The 23,935-nt window shown below is 41.2% G+C and overlaps 3 protein-coding genes across 4 annotated transcripts; 1 reads left to right on the top strand and 2 right to left on the bottom strand.

Moving 5' to 3' along the window:
* Nucleotides 1-3,375: 3,375 nt before the first annotated feature.
* On the top strand, nucleotides 3,376-15,124 carry cax2 (cation/H+ exchanger protein 2). 2 transcript variants are annotated; one of them, XM_048258022.1, is made up of 20 exons: nucleotides 3,376-3,526; nucleotides 4,453-4,602; nucleotides 4,791-4,897; nucleotides 5,400-5,508; nucleotides 5,688-5,804; nucleotides 5,907-5,968; nucleotides 6,350-6,502; nucleotides 6,976-7,164; nucleotides 7,248-7,347; nucleotides 8,280-8,421; nucleotides 8,905-9,088; nucleotides 9,389-9,488; nucleotides 9,635-9,765; nucleotides 9,981-10,018; nucleotides 11,184-11,296; nucleotides 11,436-11,581; nucleotides 11,681-11,775; nucleotides 11,876-11,954; nucleotides 12,745-12,853; nucleotides 14,549-15,124. In XM_048258022.1, the coding sequence occupies exons 1-20, from the start codon at nucleotides 3,442-3,444 to the stop codon at nucleotides 14,620-14,622; spliced, it is 2,283 nt and encodes a 760-aa protein (XP_048113979.1). In that variant the 5' UTR covers nucleotides 3,376-3,441; the 3' UTR covers nucleotides 14,623-15,124. The 2 variants fall into 2 exon arrangements, with proteins under 2 accessions (XP_048113979.1, XP_048113978.1); XM_048258021.1 differs by having other exon boundaries at nucleotides 4,450-4,602.
* Nucleotides 15,125-16,690: 1,566 nt separating this feature from the next.
* LOC125303808 lies at nucleotides 16,691-20,656 on the bottom strand. The gene is given in 3 exon segments (XM_048257737.1): nucleotides 16,691-17,394; nucleotides 19,316-20,377; nucleotides 20,379-20,656. Coding segments are annotated over 3 exon segments (1,476 nt in total). The 5' UTR covers nucleotides 20,637-20,656; the 3' UTR covers nucleotides 16,691-17,238.
* Nucleotides 20,657-21,619: 963 nt separating this feature from the next.
* LOC125302810 (pinopsin-like) lies at nucleotides 21,620-23,798 on the bottom strand. The gene is made up of 4 exons (XM_048256129.1): nucleotides 23,465-23,798; nucleotides 22,592-22,920; nucleotides 22,086-22,331; nucleotides 21,620-21,912 (listed from the first exon to the last, which is right to left on the bottom strand). The coding sequence occupies exons 1-4, from the start codon at nucleotides 23,796-23,798 to the stop codon at nucleotides 21,778-21,780; spliced, it is 1,044 nt and encodes a 347-aa protein (XP_048112086.1). The 3' UTR covers nucleotides 21,620-21,777.
* Nucleotides 23,799-23,935: the final 137 nt, after the last annotated feature.

Below are 23,935 nucleotides of genomic sequence, written 5' to 3'. Positions count from 1 at the left end.
CTGGATTACCCTGATGATGTGCCTGGCTCCAGGTTTCTGTTCTGCACAAAGACCAAAGCCTTGCAGTAAGTGTGAAAGTGGAGGGTATAGTGAGCGAATGAGAGTCTGAGTGTGAGGGGAAAGGTGCGTGTGTGTGTGTGTGTCTTTATTTCTGTAGTTCTGCATTTCTAAACTAAACTGCCAGAAAATATTACAAAGATCTAACTTAAATGTGTTCTTGTTGTGTTGAAGGGGCTCCACCTCTGTATACTGGACGTATGCTTCTGGTAAGTTTCACAATCTTCCCATAATATCATTTATTAAGTAAAATGCAATTTCTGTGTGTAGATTTATGTCAATAATAACTATGGAAGTAATTTGCCCCCATTTAGGCAACCCAGGACAAACAACTACGTACTATTCAGAATTATGCGTATGATGCCATTAACAAGCACATGCACTTGCAAGAAATAGGGATTTGGATAATCAAAACCTTCTTTTATGATGGCCTGATACTCTTCAAAGAGGTAAATAGAATAAGCTCATATCTAGTAGCAAACTGCAACCACCATTTGCATGCACTCATGCATATAATGACACAAGGCGATACTGTTTGGTTGATGTTGTGTCCAATGTCGAACACACAACTCAGCCTCTCTGCTCTGTGCGATCAAGCTCAAACCTTTCCTTTTTTACGTGTCGCATTAAGAGAGTTATGTATAGAATCAACTCATATGACCAAACCTGCGTGAAGATAATTATGAAGTCCAAATTCCACCCAATGGAGGTCCCCAAGGGGGCCAATTTCCTGTCCCAGGTGGTTCTGGGAACCTCCTCCAGCCCTGGTCAGGGTCTTGTGGTTAACTCCTGGTCAGGAGACATGCCTGACAAGAGTGGTGAGACACGTACAGACAGTATAGTAAAAAGAGTTTATAAACGAATTTATAAAAACAGATTTGGTTGATTTTATTCTATTTCCCTTGTTTCAATTTTTTTTCTCCTCACTCCAGGCTCATATCTGATGACGGTCACTAATGATGGTTGCCTGCCCGTCTCTTTTCTCATGCATGATAAAACATGGATAAGTCTGAGATCAGTACAAAGTCCTTATAGGCAAGTCCCTCCACTTGGCGGCCATCTTGGTAATGCACTTGGGCAATTATTTTGGGTAGCTATTTTCCTATTCGAGTGAATGGGGAGGCATACGTAATGGAGGTGATATATACACAAAAAGTACATCAGGTGAATCTGTGTTTATATCTGAATTAAATGATATAAAATAATCTGCCCCCAAATCACTAAAATAAGGCTAGACGGATAAAAATGAGGTTGGTTTCTTAGATTACAGGAAGGGGCGGGATATGTGTAGATAACTGCCATATTGGTCACCTCTTAACCGCCTGTCCAGATGGAGAAGACATCACTGCAGTGCAGTGCCTGTATCCTTTCCTGCAGTTATCTCCAGTGCATGTGCCTGTTTGTCCCCCTTGTACTCTTTGTCTTGTGGCAAAGCAAGTAAATGAATGTCTATTATCATCCATAGCAAATCTGACATGTCTTCATCCTCTTTTGAACAGCTACTTCGACAACATGCTTGGGGCAGATCCTAATGTGTTCATCCCACCACCATTTTGCAAGGACGCCAAGCTGGATGCTAACAAAGAGGGGAAGAAGGCTGGATCTTTAACTGAGATTGGTGGTGGTGGTGGTGGTTGTGGTGGTGGTGGTGGTAGTGGGGGCGGTCTTTTTGGTGTAAGAGGCATGGAGGATCAGATCACTATCAAAGAACAAAACCTTGTATGCATAAATGAATCAATGACAAAAACCACCACAAGGTGCAGCAGACGAAGTAGAGAAATCTTGCATCTGATTTTCATGTAATCAAATAAACTGTCATTTTGTTTCTAATAAAGTGTGGTCCCTATTTCATGTTTGAGTGAGGACATTATGAAACGAAGGGAAATTGCTTGTGTCATATTTTCATTTGCTCATCTCAAGTGGGAACATATCAGAACTTCAAATCTGCAACAATTATGAAGCAGACACATGCTTAATCCTAGAGGTAAACAAATTGAATGCACCTGTAAGGAGATACTGATGTTTTGGTGTTTGCTGGTGCATACATATATGAAACGGACATTTAATCAAAAATGGCAAATGAAAATAGGACACAGTCATTCATAAATATTGACTCAATATGTGCAAAACTTGGTCCAGAGGTGTGTGCCATTTCCAGCATACCACAGCATTACTGGTTGTGATATCTTTCCCATTTGGTATTGGAAAATTAAAGCCATGGAAAAAGATGGTTGACTTAAAATGCTACAAGTTACTGAGCAACTTTGGATCTGAAATCTAGGGTGTTTGTCTGGTGCTAAGGAGTTCTTTCCCACTGTGATACTCTGCTAGAAAAGTTGAAAGGCATGTTGATACCAGGATTCGAATGTATGAAAACCAGAAAGTGAAATGAAGTGTTGGAATAATTTCAGATGAAAACAGTACAATCCAACATTTAATACGGAGTTGTTATCAAGCGCACATAATGGCATCGGTGCACACAGCAAATTATTGATTATCCACCATTGAATGAAACATGGAAATGGAAAAAAGAAGAACATGGCATTGTTCCTGTGTGGTACACATGTAGCCAGTTCCCACCAAGTGACAGCCAGCCTCCTAGTGATGCAGAAGAATTAGTTGACAGCAACAGTAAAAGACAGCAGTGAAGACTCTGATAATAATGACTGTGACAGATGGAAGCGAAGATTGTGTTTAGTGACAGTCTCATTATTGAATGATTGATTAATCAACCAATCATTTTTGTGGGACTTTAATTAGGCTACTTTTAAGCAATTTTAACAATAATAATTATATAATAACACATTATATTATAATAATAATCATTATTATTTATTATTATCATAATTATCATTATTATTATAATAATAATATATTATTATTAATAATAATAATAATAATAATAATAATAACAATAATAATAATTAATAAACAATAACAATAATCTTCTTAACTTTACGTATAGTTCACAATAGCATTTTTTATGCACAATAGCATCTACTTTTTGGGGGGCCCTGTCTAAATATTCAATGCAAACATGTTTTGCTCTATCAATCAATAAGGCATATATGTAACTTCAAAACAAATCATATCTAATATTTGACAATAATCAGAAAATAAATGTCATTATTAAAATAATTTAAGATTAAAACATGTATTATAATGGGTTATCATATAACCCATATCATTATCATTATAATGGGGAAAACATAATTTTTTGAGAACCACCAGTATGGTCAACACAGTATTGACGTTGGTGGGAAGCATCCTCACTACATTTCCCACGATTCCTTGCGCACTCACTAGCGCACACGTTGACTGCGCTCTTAGGGATAACGCGAATTATCCATCATCACATGGGAGCCATTACTGTGCATAACAGAGATGTCCTCTGAAAGTGTACATTTGTCAGCTGACAGTGAGACACGAAGAAGAAGGATTGCTGCTGACAATCCAGATGAAACAGCAGGTAGAAGCGTTACACTCGTTAGCCAAGACTTGTTTACTCCGTAGTCACCGGAGCGGTATCACATCTTGAACTTGAGGTTGAGAAACTCAGCCTATTCAAAATGGTTCTGACCGATGTTATTTCTAAGATTTAAACGTTTTCAAACGTTTGGAATGTGCACTTGCGTTTATGTTGTATAAGATACTTGATTATTCTTCAGGGCATTATATCAATGACATTAAAAGTTATCTGATTCCTTTGAATGAGCTGCAGAACTTTGTGGGGGGCGGCGTGTGAGCATGTCTGTCTCACTCGAAATATTAAGTTGAAAGCCTACCTTCAAGTTGTGTTTTCGTCCTTATACTCAGCAGCCTAGATAAGGAAAGATATGAAATACCGATAGCTCGGAGAATTAGGGCTGAGGAAGTGAGAGCTAGCGGCAGACATTTTACTGAGCTACATAGATAAAACCACTTTAACACTATATGTGTTTACTTGTGTGGAAACTAACACAGTGGGCTCAAAAGCCAACATGACACAGCATATCTTAATTGTAGTGATAAAGTGTGAACATGTGAGTCGTTGGCACTCGGCAACAGCACCTGTTTCAGTATGTCATGAACAGGAGAGCACAAACGCATGTAGGTAGGGTAGACCCTGCGTGATGGAGGAACTGAGAGTGCAGCTGTTGGCTGTAAGCTATTTGTGGCATAGGCTACATGGTTGTGTTTGGTGAATGTTGTTGCTAAATGTGAAGGAAATGACTGCACAGTGGATTTGTTGCATCAGATGCATACCTATTTTTTTATTTTTTAAGTGAACATGCAATTATGTAATAACACCTTAACTTATAAATAACATGTTTAGGGAAGGCAACACAACATACAATCTCAAAAAAGTGTAAAGCTGCAATAGTTATTTGAAAAAGGCTGTTTTTGTCCAAGGAGAGCCACCTTGGGGCCAGCAGAACCCCAGAGGTCGAGGGCTGTGCTGTGATGCGACCCACCTGCTCCACGAGGGCCTCGATGGACACTCTCTCCCCTGCATCTCACCGCCATTGGGTCCCTACTCATCCGCTTCCTTATGTAGACAAAGAAGTAAGGTCTTATATTTTTTTTATTATTATTGCTGTGTTCCAAGCCTTATTTTTTAGTGCTTACATTAAGTGGCAGTTGCATTGCATTATGCATTATTATTATGGCATCAATTTTTGTGAACGTCTGTGCAAATAGTATACTGGATTATTATTTGCTGTTTTTGAAAGCTACCTTCCTTTCTTTACCAGGTCATAGTTTGCATGCGTTTGATGATACATGGGACGACGGCCGCTGTAAGACAACTATAAGTGCAGAAAATGAAGTGGAGGCGCAGAAACAGGCTAACAATTATAAGGTGATAACACATCCCCACCAGCCTGGGAACACCCAAACCTTCACAATTGTACAATTGGGAGTGGGTCTGGAAAAGGTTGATTGACTTATGACTTCCAGCAGGGGCGTAACTAGCAGTGAAATTAAACTTAAATTGGTACATTAAACTCTTACAAATTTTATTCAGAAGTTAAGCAATCTTGTAAACAAAGGTTTTAAATGCAGTTGTTTACTCAATTCCAAATAAATAAATGTCCATGCCGGATTAGCGATTGTATTTGTGTGCCCGTGCTTTAGGAACATTGGAAGTGGGCTTCAGTGGCCTCTTGGCCAGACAGACCTGCAGACCAAATCCCAAATTTGTGGAAGATCATATGGGTATTCCCAGGCTAGTTCCCCACCAGCGTTTGAGTCAAAAATTGGCTTTTATATGGTCACTGTTTATGAGGGCTTTCATTCCATCCTTACAGTGACACACTCATTAAAAAGATAGACACTGCCTCTCACTGTCTCTTTCCATTCAGTTTGGATTCAGGAAGTGGAAAAGTCATATCACCGAGCGACCCTTTGAGGTCAGATCAGAGGTAGTGAAGGAGCTCTACTCTGAGCTGAATGTCATCAAAGTTCACACTGGTAAGTCAGTGACTTGCACAAGGATATATAATATAAGGTTATATCCTTAGTCACCACCATCACTAACACTAATAGGTTTGTTTTGGAAGTTTTTGCGACACAGGAAATAAACATTCTTATTAAAAACATCCTTACATTTCGTTAAATTAAGTAACAATGTCTCTGTGTTATAATTACAGGTTCCTTGATCTCCTGTGGCAATGTCTTGTATGTGTTTTTATTTGGATGGTGGCTTGCCCTAGTGTACGCTTTGGTCAGTCTTCTGATGTTCTGTACTCTCATTGGATTCCCATACGGTCAGTTTAAATCTCTTTCAAGAAGATTCAGACAAATGTCTGTTGTAAACGTTTGTGAATTACATGTAATGCAACTGCGGTGGTTACTTTGTGTTATTACAGGGGAACTTTGCTGGAATTTGTCAGGTTATTTTCTGTGGCCATTTGGGAAGTCAATAACAGAGGTACATTTAGATGCTTGTTTGTTTGTTTTTCTTTTTTTTCTAACATATGGTGTTATTGAAAGTTAAAGCTCTTCAATTTGCCACTTTTGATTGATCCTCAATAAAAGCGGCATTTGTGAGCTAACTGACTTTGGGGTTTTCAGTGGTGGTGCACTTACATTGGTGCTCCATATACTGCAGCATTGAAATCTGACATGTTTTCATAATTATTGGACATCATATTGTAACTCAGTTTTCAGTGAATGAACTAAAATGCATTTTTAATATAAAAGCATCACTTATTATTAGTGTGGTGAAGTAGAATTTTAAATACTCTGTGTGTGCTGATTGCTGTTTTATTTGATTATTAGGCACTAACTTCCTTCTCTTTGGATTTAACAGGGTATTGCTTCAGAAAGAAGACCTAAAAGAGCAGGCCCAGACACCTTTACTGAGGAGGTAGAAGAACATAACGGAGCCTCATCCATTTTGCTGCCAACACCTGTGGAAGATGTTTTTGAAGAATCTCAGGCACCACACAAAACCTCTCACTGGGTGAGCTGAGAAAGCTGCTCCTTATATGTGATTTGTATTTTGTTTTTATACGTTCAGAAATACAAATACAAATCATTTTAAATAATGAACAATAAGCCCATTTCACATTGTCCAGGTGTCCGGCCTCGTTGATGTTAATGATACCATAATAGGCAGGGGAAAATGTTTTCCTGCTTCTGTTTTTCCTGTGGACTGTGTTGTTTACACACAGTGGTGACATCTTGTGAAATCGTCTGTTTAACCGGTCTGGGGCGCGTTTCCCAAAGCCATAGTTGCTAACAAGTTAGCAATGCAATTTCCCATTGCCAACCAACTAAGTTGCTAACGGGTTAGCAACTATAGTTTTGGGAAACGCACCCCTAAGCGTTTAGACATCTTTTGAGTAGATGTAGATGTTTCCTATTTATAGCACATTACTGATATTGGTTGGTTCTCTGTGGGTCTGGTCCTCTGCAAATGTTGTGCTGTTTCAGAGACGTGTGAGCACTTATGTGTGGCTTCTGCTGGGCTATCCTGTCCTGGCTATCTTCCACTCACTGGCCTGCCTGCTGTCCTGGCTGTTGGTCGTCACCATACCTGTGGCCAAGATGAACGCCCGTGCGGTGGGCTCAATTCTACTTCTGCCACCTGAAGAAGTTCACATCAGTCGCATTACAGAGGAGGTATTTAGTAAACGTTGGTTAAATTAATATCAATGACCAAACTGACTGACCAGTGATGTCATTAACACCAATACATGTTCTAGCCTCAGACTGGAGAGGATAAAGCTCTGCTGTGCTGCAACCATGCTCTGAATGGCTACTACTACAAGTACACAGTGGATGGGATCAATGTGTTTGCTGTCAGTATCCTTTGTGGAAAGTGTGGTGCAATTCAACTTATGGGTCAAGCACAGTGTGTTTTTTTATCACACACTTTTTATAAGTATATATAGTCTTTTGAGGGGGGGGGGGGGGAGGAATTTGGTCTCTGCATTTATCGCAATCTGTGAATTAGGGAAACACACACAGCACAAAGTGAACACACAGTGAGGTGAAGCACACACTAACCCGGAGCAGTGAGCTGCCTGCTACAGTGGCGCTCGGGGAGCAGTGAGGGGTTAGGTGCCTTGCTCAAGGGCACTTCAGCCATGGATGTGGGCATGGGAGAGCAGTGCTCAACCACTTCCCCTGCCCACATTTTTCCTACTGGTCGGGGATCGAACCGGCAACCCTTCAGTTACAAGCCCGAAGCCCTAACCAGTAGGCCACGGCTGACCTGACTGGACGTTTAGAAATCAAATACAATCATTTTAAATAATGAACAATAACCCCATTTCACATTGTCCAGGTGTCCGGATGTTAGTGATCATAATTGGCCATAATACCATAATTGGCAGGGCAATTATTGGTTCAGTAGATGGATGAAGAAAAGTGTTTATATTTGCTTGTGTAATTAGGCGCATAGAGTATGTACATTTACTTGTGTAATTAGGCGCATAGAGTATGTACATTTGCCTGTGTGATTAGGTGCATAGAGCATGTACATTTGCTTGTGTAATTAGGCGCATAGAGCATGTACATTTGCTTGTGTAATTAGGCGCATAGAGCATGTACATTTGCTTGTGTAATTAGGCGCATAGAGCATGTACATTTGCTTGTGTGATTAGGCGCATAGAGTACTGTATGTACAATGGTTTGCTGAAATGTACTGTGAGTTTCCAATAACTAAAGAGAGGATGCTGTTCTCTATTGCCACTTTTTCTTCCACTGCATTCCTTAACTTATGACATTTTTAGACCTCCTACCATTGGTCATTTTTGCTCTGGTGATTGGTTACATAGACAAAGACAATAAGTTTGCTAGTTCAGAGGTCAAATTTGCCACAGCTATCGGCTCAATCATTCCTTTGTCCTACTACATCGGTATGGGTATCGCTAGGTGAGGACATGGTCAACTTTCATACACTCACTACTGGTATTGTGGCACGTTAATTTAGTACATGCTTTGGAATATATGAGGAGTTCAGGTGCAAAACCCTCTAAATCCGCCTGACCACTTTTCTTTCCAATTTTTTTTTTATCAGGCTCCTAAATGTTTTTGCCTATAAATTGATATTTCAGACCAGGAAGAGAGTGGTATTTAGCAGCTTTTGAAGCGAAATTATTTATATATATATATTTTTTTTTTAGCGAAATTATTAGATTAATGTATGGAGCTATAACTATGTATGGAGAACGTTCACTCACCATTGTTATCTAATTTGTTTAGGTGACGTTTAGAGGCTTTTGCATCTGAACTCTTCATATATAGTCTCATGAGTATGCTCTTTCTAAATCAGAAAGAGCATCGATTTACTGAACAGTTTTCCGAGTATATGGCTCAATTTAGTAAACTGACTTTCCCTATCCCTATCCCTGCCAGTATTTCAGCACAGAGTAACTTTGCTGTCGGTGCGGTTGTGAACGCCACATTTGGCTCCATCACAGAGATGACCTTCTACATCACCGCTCTGCTCCGAGGACACCGCGAAGGAAACCAGTGTCTGCAGGAGATAGTCAAGGCAGCCCTCACCGGAACTCTTCTGGGCTGCATTCTCTTCATCCCAGTCAGTATTGAGGAGCTCTTGCATGCCGCTCAGGCTGGGTGCTCTATTACATAGAAACGTAGAAACATCATGCAACATTTTTCAGGAATGTGCTTATAACTGTATTAGCAACATGTATTAGATCTGCCCCTTGTCGTTACATGGGATTCAAGTACTATATGGTTTAGAAGTAAGGAGTCTGTTCTGGACATCCATATAATAATCAACAGTGTGTGTGTGGGGGCAGGGGGTCATTTGTTTGTCTACTCATGATATTGGTTCATTTTCCCATTTCATGTTGGCGGCTTGCTTATTTTGCAGGGGATCTGTATGATCATTGGTGGACTGAGACACAGCGAGCAAAGGTTCAACAGTCGCTCTGCTGGAGTCAGCTCATCATTGCTTTTCATATCCATTGGAGGTGGGCAAAAGTAGTGATAGGTGCATGCATGCATGTTTTGAGTGTATTTCACCTGCTCTACACTGTTTGGGATCGATAATGTGTCCTGAAAGCTGTCAACTTGTACAGCATTTCTCACAATCCTGTTGGCCGGCCTGTCATTGCAGGGGTGTTTGCGCCAACATTGTTCTCTAAAGCCTACGGCAATCTTACCTGTGAAGGCTGCAGTTCCACGGGGACCAATGCCACCACGAATACTACTGGTCCTTATGTTTGCCACAACTGTCACTATGACTTGGTGAGCCGCTTCTGTCTGTTGCAATGCACCATTTGGACTAATCACATATGTTACAGATATACTATTACAGACTACGATGATTTTAATTTACCATTTGTCTTATTAAAAACAGGACTGGAATCGCAATTGCAGAAAACATGCAGAAACCTTTTAGTGTGTTCAATCAAACTGTGATACAAAGTTGATGCTGACCTCTCGTCCTTTGTTTTCCCCAGAGTGAAAACAACTACACCATGTTCCATAGCCATGTTGAGTAAGTGCTACCCTCCTGTCTGGCTCTGTGTGGGTTTGTATTGAAAACATGACGTTTCATGTAAATCCTCCTGCCCTAGGCCACTAGTGCACTGTATCTCTGTGAATTTGTATTGAAAACGTGACGTTTTATGTAAATCCTTCCTGCCCTCTAGGCCACTGGTGCACTGTATCTCTGTGAATTTGTATTGAAAACGTGACGTTTTATGTAAATCCTTCCTGCCCTCTAGGCCACTGGTGCACTGTATCTCTGTGAATTTGTATTGAAAACGTGACGTTTTATGTAAACCCTTCCTGCCCTCTAGGCCACTGGTGCACTGTATCTCTGTGAATTTGTATTGAAAACGTGACGTTTTATGTAAACCCTTCCTGCCCTCTAGGCCACTGGTGCACTCTGTCTCTGTGAATTTGTATTGAAAACGTGACGTTTCATGTAAACCCTTCCTGCCCTCTAGGCCACTGGTGCACTGTATCTCTGCCCTCTAGGCCACTGGTGCACTGTATCTCTGTCCTCTAGGCCACTGGTGCACTGTATCTCTGCCCTCTAGGCCACTGGTGCACTGTATCTCTGTCCTCTAGGCCACTGGTGCACTGTGTCTCTGCCCTCTAGGCCACTGGTGCACTGTGTCTCTGTCCTCTAGGCCACTGGTGCACTGTGTCTCTGTCCTCTAGGCCACTGGTGCACTGTGTCTCTGTCCTCTAGGCCACTGGTGCACTGTGTCTCTGTGAATTAGGCCACTGGTGCACTGTGTCTCTGTAAACCCTTCTAGGCCACTGGGCCACTGTGTCTCTGCCCTGGCCACTGGTGCACTGTGTCTGTCCTCTAGGCCACTGGTGCACTGTGTCTCTGCCCTCTAGGCCACTGGTGCACTGTGTCTCTGTCCTCTAGGCCACTGGTGCACTGTGTCTCTGTCCTCTAGGCCACTGGTGCACTGTGTCTCTGTCCTCTAGGCCACTGGTGCACTGTGTCTCTGTCCTCTAGGCCACTGGTGCACTGTGTCTCTGTCCTCTAGGCCACTGGTGCCTGCCCTCTAGGCCACTAGGCCACTGGTGCACTGTGTCTCTGTCCTGAAGGCCACTGGTGCACTGTGTCCTGCCCTCTAGGCCACTGGTGCACTGTGTCTCTGTCCTCTAGGCCACTGGTGCACTGTGTCTCTGTCCTCTAGGCCACTGGTGCACTGTGTCTCTGTCCTCCTACCTTTGGCTTACATCATCGGCCTCATCTTTACTCTGAAGACACACTCACACATCTACGACATCCATGTTGGTGACAATAACGGTAAGGGAAGGTGCCTCAAGATGAAGTGATAAAGTCACGTCATTCATTGTCATAAAGCATGGAAGTGGTTCCATTGTCACTCCCTCCCTCTTTCTCTTCTCTCTCTCGCTTTGTGTCCTCCCCCTTTCTCTGTGAGCAGCCTCCGGACACCTTGGTGCGGTGGTCCACTGGTCTCGGAGGAGAGCTCTGTTCATTCTCATCGTGGCTACGGTGCTAATGTCCGCCTGTGCAGATCTGACCACAGAGCATATCCAGCCAATCCTCAGTCAGCCCGGCATCTCCCAAGTTAGTCCACACTCGACAGTATGAGATATGAAAGCGAAAACAATAACACAAGTGCACGTCTGACCCATTTTGCACGTGTTGCTCTTTTTTTTCCGACAGTATTTTATTGGTGTCACTGTGCTGGCTATGGTACCTGAAATCCCAGAGATTGTAAATGGCATCCAGTTTGCACTTCAGAATAATATCAGTTTGAGGTCAGATCAATCTCAGCTGAAGATAAATTCCTATCTTTGGACTGTAATGTATTTCACTCAACATGGATTAGCTGATTGAACCTCTCTTATTCTGCCACAGTTTGGAGGTGGGAAGCTGCATTGCCGTGCAAGTGTGTATGATTCAAATCCCTTTGTTGATTCTCTTCAACACAATCTATGTAAGTCTCAAAAAGCATCAGCACCTTAGTTGTTTTGTGAAGTGGACATTTGCAGGCACTTGAGTTGGGACACTTAGGGCGCTTTCATACCTATTTTGTTCTGAATCACAGGCTGAATCTATACATTTTTCTCCATTGTCCCTGGGTTAGTTTGTGTTCACATGGCAACATTTAGATTGGAACAAATTATATAACAAACCCACGTGAGATTAAACTTTTGTCTACAAACAAACCCATGCGTGATTAAATTGTTCCCTGATCACATTTCACAGCTGAAGACACTATCCCGAAGTGTGTGTGTGTGTGTGTATGTCCAAAGTCTCTAGGCTACTCTCCCACTCTCTCTCGTTCTTGTGCGTAACACCGTTAAAGTTAGCCTAAAATTACACATTGGCTTGAAATTCAAAACATAGGCTAGCTAGATCTCTACTCTGTTGAAAATTGAATAAACTTGTAGCCTAATGTGTAGGCCTACAAAAATGTAAGCACATATAGTTGTCTCGTTGTAATTGGAAACGAGCCGAGACAAACCTCCTGCAGGCGTTTTGTTCCGAAACAGAGTGCGATTGCTGCTTTCACATATACCCAATCTCAATCTAACTGATCTTTGGGGGAAGCGCTCCACGTTCTGATTCAACGAGCCAGGTATGAAAGCGCCCTTAATCACATAATATCACATTTAGGGTTTGCATGAATTTAGTGTATGTTATACTGGACCTGCTGAATGAACACAGCATTTCTATCACCATTTGTATTTATTGCAGTAACCAAAGTATGTCTTTGTTTGTAGGATGTCGGCTTTGTACTTATATTCAGTGATCTCCATCTATGGGCAAGCATTTTCAGTGTGATTCTTGTCAATTATATTTTCATGGATGGCAAGTCTGATTATTTTCAAGGTGAGAATTTCCGTTGTGTCTGCCTTCAGGTGTGTTAACACTGGCCATGTCCTCTACAGAGAAATCGGTAACACTTTATTTTAATGTGTCGCTGTTACAGTGTACCTACCTAATTAGGTACAGTGGTACAACGTGTGTAACAACATGTACCATCAGGTACTATCATTGTACTTGCATTATGTATTTGTGGGTACCTACATATAGTTGTTACATTGTAATACTGAGTGCTTTTACAAAACTTTGCCAATTTGCCTAAATTTTCATCAGAGGCAAAGAGCTGACCTGAGACCTGCTGGATGGGGTAAATTTTGTCATGATAGATTTGATATACAAACCATTCTTAAAGGAATTATCCGGAGTAAAATGCACTTCAATTCTAGAATTGAATTCTAGATCAATTTACGGATGATTGGGAGTACATACGTTGAGTTGACATCAAAATCATGTCATTCGGATGTGTTTTGAGAAAGTTCGATTTTACCGTTTTTAGTCAAAACTCGTTAGCCTGGAAGTGACCCGGGCATGTCATTTTTATACCTCTTCTACAGTTCCAACATAATGTATGTTGTGTCATTGGTGTCTTGGAACATGTCTGCCATTACCCTACATACTGTAGTACATGTATCAACTGTGTTGGTACACATTTACTACTCTTTGATACAGTGGAATAAACCCATTAAAGTAAAGTGTACCAGTTAAGTACTTACATGTACATATTATATACATCCTGTCAATGATGTCATGCATTCTGTAATTGATGTGTTAAAACGTGTCTGTTGTTACACCACACAGTACATGTATCAACTGTGTTGGTACACACTAAATACTCTTTAATACAGTGGAACAAATCCATTAAAATAAAGTGTACCAGATAAGTATACATCCATATTACATGTATGTCCTCATTCTCAAATCTTGAAATGTGCTAATACAGGGGCATAAACAGACCAACTGTGTTACTTCATGAAATAAGAACTGTACAGGCGACCTTCGTATATGAAAATAATTGTTTTTGGTGTTGTCACCCAAGAAAATTTCCAGAAAATAGTAAACAAAATGTTTAGACACCAATGACACAACATACATGTAAGTACTTACCTGGTACACTTCACTTTAATGGGTTTATGCCACTGTATCAAAGAGCAATAAGTGAGTACCAACATAGTTGATATACGTACTATGTAGTGAATTAGTAGACCTGTTCCAAGACATTGAAGACACAACATACATGTCATATGTACATGTAAGTAATTAACTGGTACACTTAATAGGTTTATTCCACTGTATCAAAGAGTAACAAGGTTGTAGCAGCACAGCTGTTACATGTACACTGAAGACAATGAGGCCTTGACTGGAGCTAAGAATGGTTTGTATATCAAATCTATCATGACCTGATTTACCCCATCCAGCAGGTCTCGGGTCAGCTCTTTGCCTCTGATGAAAATTTAGGCAAATTGGCAAAGTTTTGTAAAAGCACTCAGTATTACAATGTAACAATTATATGTAGGTACCCACAAATACATAATGCAAGTACAATGATAGTACCTGATAGTACATGTTGTTACACAGGTTGTATCACTGTACCTAATTAGGTAGGTATATTGTAACAGCGACACATTAAAATAAAGTGTTACTAATTGATTGATTTATTGGTTTATTGATTGGCTGATTGATTTGATTCATTGATCTCTGCAGGTACTTCTCTGGTGGTGGTGTATCTCATACTGTTGGCCACGTATTACTTTGCACCTTCCCCTGCAGGCTGCTGATCGATGAGGTCACTTACAGTAGAACAAAAGCGCTGTTACAGTAACTTGCTTGAAAAGCACAAATGGATGGTCCAAAATGTCTCTGCAGAATCATCCCTACTCCTTAAAGTTTGACTTTGTTTGCACTTCATTGACAGATATTTCTAATATCTTTTGAGATTCTGTATACTGTATGTACCATTTTGGTTTGTTTTTCTGTACTGTATTTTATGTTGTTTTAAATATGTTGTTGATTTCAAAAGTACGAGAGGGACGAGGAAATTAAATAATCATCATGAGCAAACCCTTTATCTGACACATTCCAAGTGCATCATCAATTGCATAATTGTAAGGTAGAGCGCATCAACTGCATAACTGTCATTTGACTTGTGTGTTTTATTTTATTATATTGACTAAATGTATCAATTATGTTCTTCAAAGAGAATATGACATGATATGTTTGTACTGTATGAGGGCCAGTCTGTTGTTTTGTTTTGTTGAACATAAACTAAGCCTTACTAAACCGTTATCATTTGTATGAGTCTGTGCATTGCATCCAAGACTTCTGATCTGCTTATGTGTCACACTACTGGTCTCACCAAAAGAGGAAAGTTTCAATCAGCTAGCGTGGCTGAATTCACATTAGCTGTTGACATTTGTAACTCATTATGACATGACAAACATAGGAGCGCGCTCTCTCTCTCTCTCTCTTGTGCGTGCTCTAATAGCCTATAGATTCCAAATTATATTTTAGGGTAAGGCAACGTTCAAGTTAGATCTGCTGCATGAAGGAGAGTGAGAGGACACCCGTGTCCTGCTTGGATGTTTGATAAATAGTTCCATCTCATATCAAGGTTTTAATGCAAGATCGGATGCAAACTATAAATAGATTCTGCGTTATTTGTTTTTTTTTTTAAATAAATGTTGTGAGAGATCTTGGGGCTAAGGAAAAAAAAGAAAAAAGCCTCAATGCCCATGCTTAACGCCACTGAGTGAATCCTACCCGCATGTTTATCGCTTCGTTCAGATCTGTGCTCATTTGCATAATGTTTGTCGAAAATACTTGGAGGTGACTAGTGTTAAGAACCGCATAAGTTTGGAGTTCCAAATGTCGGGATATGTTGTTCAGATATAAGGCCCAACATCTTGATATGCGCAGAACTTGCGGACTTACACTTATGTCTGAAAGCAGTTATAGACACACAGGTGGTGTTTTCAAAAACATTTGCATGTGGACACTGGAACGCATTATTATAGCTTTCACAAGCCTTATTATCGACTCACTGCTATAAATGTACAAGTGACAGGGTTCAAAATACAGGGCCCTACATGGAATGTGAATGCAATCACTTTGTCTCAGTGTCTGACTTCAGTTCCTTCTCTAGGAACATCCTAGAAGACTTTTCTGGCCATAGTCATACCAATGTCATGTTCCTGTCTAGGGATCAGGAACATAAATCAAGAAGACCATGGTAAATGTTTAAAGTATGTATTGTACAATAAAATAGAAAAAAGAAGAATGATTAAGAGATGAAGGCTCCAATAACAAAGTCCAAAAACAAGGCCAAGGAAGCGGGCCCTTCCTCTCAGACTCTCAGCTCTGTGACGGTGATAACATGGACAGGACACAGAGGGCCCCACAGTCTATCTCCCAAAAGTGCGCAATCCCCCAGCATGACATAATGATGCCCTTTTACATGGCGGGGCCCCAATCACACTGCCACAGGAAAACAAGCAATTAAGCGTCATCCACCCACAGGATGGTCTGAAAGCCAAACAGACAGAGAGAGAAAACTGAAGCAAGAACAGACACAAATCACACAGGGACGTCACACCACACACTCTGAAATAACTTTATTTCTAATGACATACACCACTGTTAATTACTTTGATGTTCCTAAATTTTCAATCCAATGTCACATACACAGCTAAAGGAGAAGATTGCCTTTTCATTATAAACAAACATTAATGGAAGATTATACATAATTTTTCCTCAGACAATTGAAAAAAAAACTCATCCTACTTATCTTTTAGAATTATAATAGATGTGTTTCTTAAATATGTATTAAATACAATTCCTTATGATGGATTTTCTTTAATCTGATAAATCCTTTAAATCTGATAAATTCTTAGGGCTTGTTGTTTTATCAGCTGGTCTGTAGGTCTGTCAAGTGCTGGGTTCAATCTCCAGCTCACCCTTAATGTGTGTTGTCTCAATCTTAACCTCAACTTGCTCCAGGGGGACTGTCCTTGCTGTCAGTTTGCTGTATGTCCCTCTGGCTAAGAATGTCAGCCAAATGACAAGTGATGTAGAAAAAAATGCATTATAATCCACCACTATTTCCAAAGGAGCCTTTGTAATCTAGTGCTGAGGAAATGGCTTTGCAGGTTTGCATTTAATCTTGTGTGCAATCCAGAAGAATTGTGAGGCTTGATTGGGCTTGGAACGCTCAGGAGGATTCCAAAACACAGAAAACCTCCAGGCTTTAATCAACACTTGTGAGGTGTGGGGAGTTCACCAGGGCAAAATCGGGATAACTGGGCCTGTAGGTCCCACTTAATTCACTAATGCAAGCAATGTCATATAAGTACAAGAAGATGCATCATAATCATAAAAAAATGTGTTTGTTGTTATTGTTATTTTGCTGAACACATTGACTTAAATTTAGATCTAAGACTATAAAATTCTGTGCGAAACTGTGGATTTACAACAGCATAAGTTATTGGATTGGTGACAGATGTCATGCAGACCAGAGAGATAGTAAATATCTTCAACTCCAGTGCTATCTCCATCTGAAATATACAGTTGTGAAGTTGTGAAACAATGCATACACAAAATGCAAATAATTCTTAAATGTTAATGTATTGTCTTACTTTTTTACACAACTTATATTATTCCATTTTTATTATATTTTATGCATCTGTTTGAACTCATTATCATTCTATTAACATGTTAAACATACATGTTGACTCTTGATTTTTTAATAGGCGCATCTAAAAAGATATATTGTGGAAAAGTTCACTTTTTGACATAATTAATTTAAAAAAAGTTAAACTTTAATGTATTTTAGATTCATTACATAAAGTGAAATATTTCAAGCCTTTTGTTTTTTCTTTTTTCTTTTTAGTTTCCCAAGCCTTTAATCTCTCGGTCTGATTCAGTACTCACACCCACAATCATGGAAAAGACTTGACAGTTGTCCAGAAGACACTCTCTGACACCCCCCACGAGGAGGGTAAGCCACAGAAGGTTATTGCTGAAAGGGCCGGCTGTTCTAAGAGTGCTGTATCAAAACATATATTAATGGAAAGTAGCCTGACGAGCCAGACCCACATTAAAATGTAGGGTCTGGGCACTCACCGTTCGCAGTGCTCAGTCCGAGGGGCGGGATAATCGGTTGTCTTTCAAATTCCCTCTGCACATAATAGGGACAGCTGAGTCCCATGCGTTTTCCCACCAGCGGAGCTAGTTGGCTAGTTCAAACTTTTGCCATCTTAAAACAAGCTTAACTCGTGTCACACTGTTGGCCAACAGCAACATCCATCTTCTTTGTTTTCAAGTAGCAGGGAATTCAAGCCAAACCGTTGCAACTCTGCCATCAATCATTATGTTAAGCCCGCCTAACGACTCTATACACGATTTGATTGGTTTAATTTTTCGAGCTCACAAGCCAATGGAGAGTTGCTAGACTAGCCCTGGAAGCAAATGTAATTTTCTGCCGCTAGGGTGCGTCTAGATTTCTAGGCTAAATGGAAAGTTGACTGGAAGGGAAATGTGTAAGAAAACGTTTAGCAACAGGGGTCACTTTAACCATGAGAGGATTGTCAAGCAAACCTATATTCAGAAACTTGTGGGAACGTCACAAGAAGTGGATTGAGGCTGGATTCAGTGCATCAAGAGCCACTACATACAGACATATCCAAGAAAATGGGATACAAGTCTTGCATTCCTTTTGCCAAACCACTCCTGAACTAGAGACAATGTTAGAAGGGTCTTACCAGGGCTAAGGAGAAAAAAAATAACTAGATCATTGCTCAGTGGTCCCAAGTTCTCTTGCAAATACATTTAGCATTTCAGCCACAAGCAATTTGTAGTGAGTGCTGCTCGGGTATGAGACTGGCTGTTCCTCCTCTGGTGGCCCTGACCAACTGTTGAGTGCATTCATTCAGATAAGTCAGATTTGAATGACTTTTCAGAAGGCATTTCTGTATTATAAACTCTTTATTTTAATATTTTGATATGCAGATGTTTTTATTTTATTTTGATGAGCTGTAAGCTCTAATCATCAAGATTAAAACAACAAAAAAGGCCTGAAATATTTCACTTTATGTGTAATTAATCTAGAATACTGTATATGAAAGTTTTACTTTTTGACATAAACAATGAAAAAAATACTTTTCAGTGATATTCTACTTTTTAGAGATACGCCTATTTGTTATATAATTTCAAAGTCCCCTTATGTGTAACCTAATGAATTAGAATATTGATTGCCTTTTTGATAATAGCCTACATTGATTAACATGATGTAGGCTATCGTGTCTAACAAAATTATGTTACAAGTTAGCTGACTGAAATACGCCCTCTTTCATTCAAATTCAATTCTGACCAAGAATGACTAGCCAAACAATTACTCTGCGTCATGGCTGGCCGGCTACGTAGGCCTACCTAGGCCACAAAGAGGTCTGCTGGCCTTCTAAGGAGATAAATACTTACTCTTGTGGAACTGGACCAGCCGATAACGTAATTGCCAAGGACCATCGAGATGAAAGGTGTCCAAAGTATGATGAAAGTAAGAATGATGTAACCCGAACGTTTTGCCAATTTGTTTTCCTTATTTGTCTTCGCCCTGTCTGCGTTAAAGCGCGGTGGCATCATGCAGACGGCACCTGCTATATCTTCTTCAGGTTCAGGCGGAACGGGTGCTGTTTGTGTGCCAGGTTGCTTTTCCTCAGCTGACTCCAAAGTAGCTGTCCCGGGCGCGGTCAAAGGTTGTGGGTGGGGTGTGCTGTCGACCTCGCGTTTCTCAAGGTCTATCAGTACAAGTGTTCTGCTCTGTGAAGGGGACGCATGTTGTGTCGAATTATTGGTATCGGCGAGAACTCTGGTGGTGTTGTTTGTTTCTGGAAGATGTTTGTCTAAAGTTAAATTCTGGTCGGCTGCTTGTAGGGGCGCGGACACAGTGTGTCCACCACTTGCCAGAATGTTGGCTGTAAAAGCACGTTTCTCTTGCGCACGAGAAACATCCGTCTTGACAGTAACGTCAGGTACCATTTTAACAATATCCTTTATCGTGCTGTCGTCCACTTTAGTCGCATCAGTGCTCTTTGCTTTGCTGTTTATGTCATCAAGAGTCGTGCCTTTGTCAAATATTTTTCTGCTATGGGCTTTCACGAGTATAAAGATGCGAGAATAGAATCCAGTGATGACCACCAGACAAGCAGCCCACAGTGGGATCAAAATATACATTCCAAATGTCTCGTACGACGGGAGTTCTTTTACATCCAGTCCTTTGCACCTCACATACACCGGAGAGTCCCTCACAAATATTGAGCAAATAATAGATACAATAATTGCCACTATCCAAGTTGAAGGAATCCATACCCTGACCCGCTTTCGCCGCTCAGTTGTTTTAAAAGGGTGTGCTATAGCTTGGTATCGCTCTGCACTGATGCTAGCCAAAGTAAGCAGTTGGACGCAACAGGTGATGGCGAAGGAGGCAAACTGTGCGTTGCACAATGAAAATCCAATTTTATCGATGCGTTCTCCATTTAGAAAAAATGGCCAATATTAACGGACAGTCGATAACGCAACGTAAAAAGTCTATCACCGCGAGATTCACCAACAATGCATTGTTGGCTGTTTGTAGAGACTTTTGGTTATGCACTGCCCATGCCACGAACAAATTTGCTGCAAATCCAACGAATAGAGTGAAGAACAATAACGCGCAACTGGATACCGTCAGAACTAAATCAACGTAGTTTGCGCGTACAGATATGTTTAAATATCCCAGTACATGTGAAACGTTTCCTTGCATTTCAGGTTAAAAGAATAAGAGACCACACGGCGATGACACCCATCACATGGATAATATTTTGTTAGTCACAAGTAGTGGGAGCACAGGAACAGAGCACACATGTTTCTGACATGGATGTGACAGCTTCTTCAATTAACACCCCGTTGCGCAATGGAGACCACCTGGGAACTCCTCGAGAATTTCGTAAGTTTGGTCCCGGTCTTGTATGTACTTGCTGATATAATAGCAATTATCTCGGAATGGGGTGAATTTAATTGGATGTTCTCTTTTCCTTCGGGAATGAGTTGCATCTTACACAATAAAGACTTCTTGGTTACGTCTTCCACTTCCACACTCTTAAACGAATGTGTTGTCCCTATCTGGACACAGATGTGTTTTCCATGTACTGTAAGTTGTGTTATTTTCAACACCAATTATTTAGTTTGAGCTGGGCGGTTAGATAACCCACCGCTCCACATGTATATCCATATACAAACCATTATTCACCTAAAATATTTGTTGAAATAAAATAAATGTTTGATTAATACTGTACTTTCATTTCATACATTAGCTTTCTGGTTGATGTGTTGTGTGTAACAGGTACACAATGTATTTAATTGAAATACAAGAATATGCAAGGAACAAGAATTCAACAATTAATACAATGCTGTGAAATCAGTCAAAAAGATCAAATTACCATTCTCTACAAAGCACACTTATACCTGTACGGTGCACTATTATGTTGGAAAATCAAATATCATCAAAATATTCATCCCAAATGCATGGGCTACTGAATGGACAAAGTGTTATAAAAAAACATGGCAAAGGTTCAGGCCTTTAAACACTAGCCAGACCACTAACTAAAGGGTTTCTTTGGTCCCCATGTCATCCGCAGTAATGGGATGAGTAGGAGCAGCAGGCTTTACACAGGCCCACTCCAGCTGTTAACCTCTAACCTTTTTTTCCATCAAACATCTACCAATCATGGTTTAGTACACAAACTGATTTTTATTTACAAAAGAAAACAACAACAAAACATTGTGATAAAAGATTTTTTCCTTGGATCAGCCCTATCCTCCACAGACACTTTATCTGTGCACTGGAAATGGGAACATGCTACAGGATATATGGTGAAGTTCTGAGTTCTGATATGGAACTGTGGTCAGACGGGCTGGATTCTACTTGGAATGCTGGTGATCTGGCTGCGCTGGAGGGACGCCATCATGAGGCTGCCGGTCTTGGTGCCACGGGGGATGTAGCGGCCGCACGAGAGAACCTCCAGGGCACAGTCACGGAACTGCAGATGACACACACACACAGCAGGAGGTCGGGTTCAGTTGGTTAAGCATGTTAATAGTGATTCTAATCCCAGTGTGTGTGTGTGTGTGTGTGTGTGCTTGTGTCAAAGAGTGAGTGAATGTGTGAATGAGAGAGAAAGAGAAGAACATTGAGGAAGAGATCTTGTCCCACCTGTTTGTTTGATAGAAAATAGATGATGGGGTTGTAGACAGGGCTGGTCTTGGCGAAGTACATGGGCATGGTGGCGAGCAGTGGAGGGATCTCCAGCTCTGGGTCCACCACCACCACCACAGACAGAGCAGTGTAAGGCAGCCAGCAGATAAAGAAGGCCACAATCATGGCCAAGACCATGCGACCGGCACGCTCATTTTCCTCCAGGCTCGATCGGCCTCCCTGCAGCTCCACACTCCTGTTCAGCTGGAGAGTGAAGACATTCACGTCATGACATCACATCTACAGTCACAATTACAACCGTGTCATTAGGTTTCCTGGGATATAACATGCATCGTGCACACAAAATCAAAGCAGTTATAGCAAGACTCAAAAGCCAACAAGCCTACATACATGTGAAAAATCTTTCTTATTGTAAGGTGAACCAATCTAGTGAGTACAACTGAATACCCGGTGTCAACTGAATCAGAACCATTTCATGTGCAGTTTTCACAGAAGAGAGGCACCTGTCTCATGCTGATGAGGACTTTGCTGTAGCAGTAAATGATAATGCCGGTTGGCAACAGGAAGCAGAGTAAGGTGTAGAGGACAAGGTAGCTGTAGTTGCTCCAGGACCGCTCCTCCCAGGCCAGCGAGCAGGACGTCTGCACGCCCTCGGGGCCGTACGAACTCCAGCCCATCAGCGGCGCCACGGCCCAGAACAGGCAGTAGACCCACGCAAACATGAGGCCCTGGCAGCTGCGCCGCACGTTCAGCTTGAAGCCAGCCATGGGCTTGCATACCACCCGGTACCGCTCATACGCCAGCAGCGTCAACGTGCACAGGGAAACCAGACCTGCAACAACACAGGTGTGTGTAGTGTTGTGGTTAAGGAGCAGGGCTAGCATGTTGTAGCCTGAAAAGTTGTGGGTTCAATTCCCAACTTCTACTGTTGTGCCCTTGAGCAAAGGCACTTAACTTCAGGTTGCTCCGGGACAATAGTCCCTTGAAATGTAACTGACATAAGTCGCTTTGGATAGAAGCATCTGCTAAATGAATACATGTGAATGTGTGTAGTGATGTGCTAATGGAAATGAACTTTCAAGTTAGGAGCATGATGTCTTTCTAATAGAAGTTGATGAAAAAGACATTAAAGTGTTAAGGAGGTGATGTGATATTGTGACACCAATTCAAAGGGGTTTTCAGAGGATACCACAGGTGTAATGAGACTAATGTCTTTTATAGACAAGATGAAGAAGTCAGTGTGAAGCTTAATGTTACCAGTACACTGATAATAACAATAACAACTTCTCTCACCTTCCACACAAACTAGCATTTCTATGACTACAGGTACAGTACAGAGCCCTGCAAAACAAAATACAAACACTTGGGCAACTTACCAAAATAGTTCACCGCAAATCCTTGAAATATGCAAAATTCCTTCCCCAAGAAGAAGTAGCCTTTGTAGTTGGTGAGTGTCACAATGGCAGAGCCACAGCAAGCAATCATAAGGTCAGACGTGGCCAGGCTCAGGATGATGACGTTCATAGCGTTGACGATCTGAGGGTTCTTCAGCATCACCGATATCACCAGTGTGTTGTTGAAGACCGATAACAGCGTGTTGATGAACATGAGGAAAGAGAGAACGCTGTAGCCCACCCGGGGGAAAATGGTGGGCGCTTCCGGAGCCTCAGTCCACAGGTCCATGTCTGCCGGGGTGAAGTTGCTCTTCATCTTGGATTCATTCACCAGTGAATCAGCTAGGCTCTGAACTAGGCTTCCTCATCAGTGTGTCTGCTCTGCTCAAGGCTAGTGATCTGATTATTATCCATATTTAATTCCCAAGAAGGGGGAAGGCTCAGATTTGTCTT

This window comes from Alosa alosa, chromosome 11 (genome assembly GCF_017589495.1).
Source record: "Alosa alosa isolate M-15738 ecotype Scorff River chromosome 11, AALO_Geno_1.1, whole genome shotgun sequence".
Lineage (NCBI taxonomy): Eukaryota > Metazoa > Chordata > Actinopteri > Clupeiformes > Clupeidae > Alosa > Alosa alosa.
The sequence above is the reverse complement of the archived record's forward strand: the minus strand, read 5'-3'. Positions and strand labels throughout refer to the sequence as shown.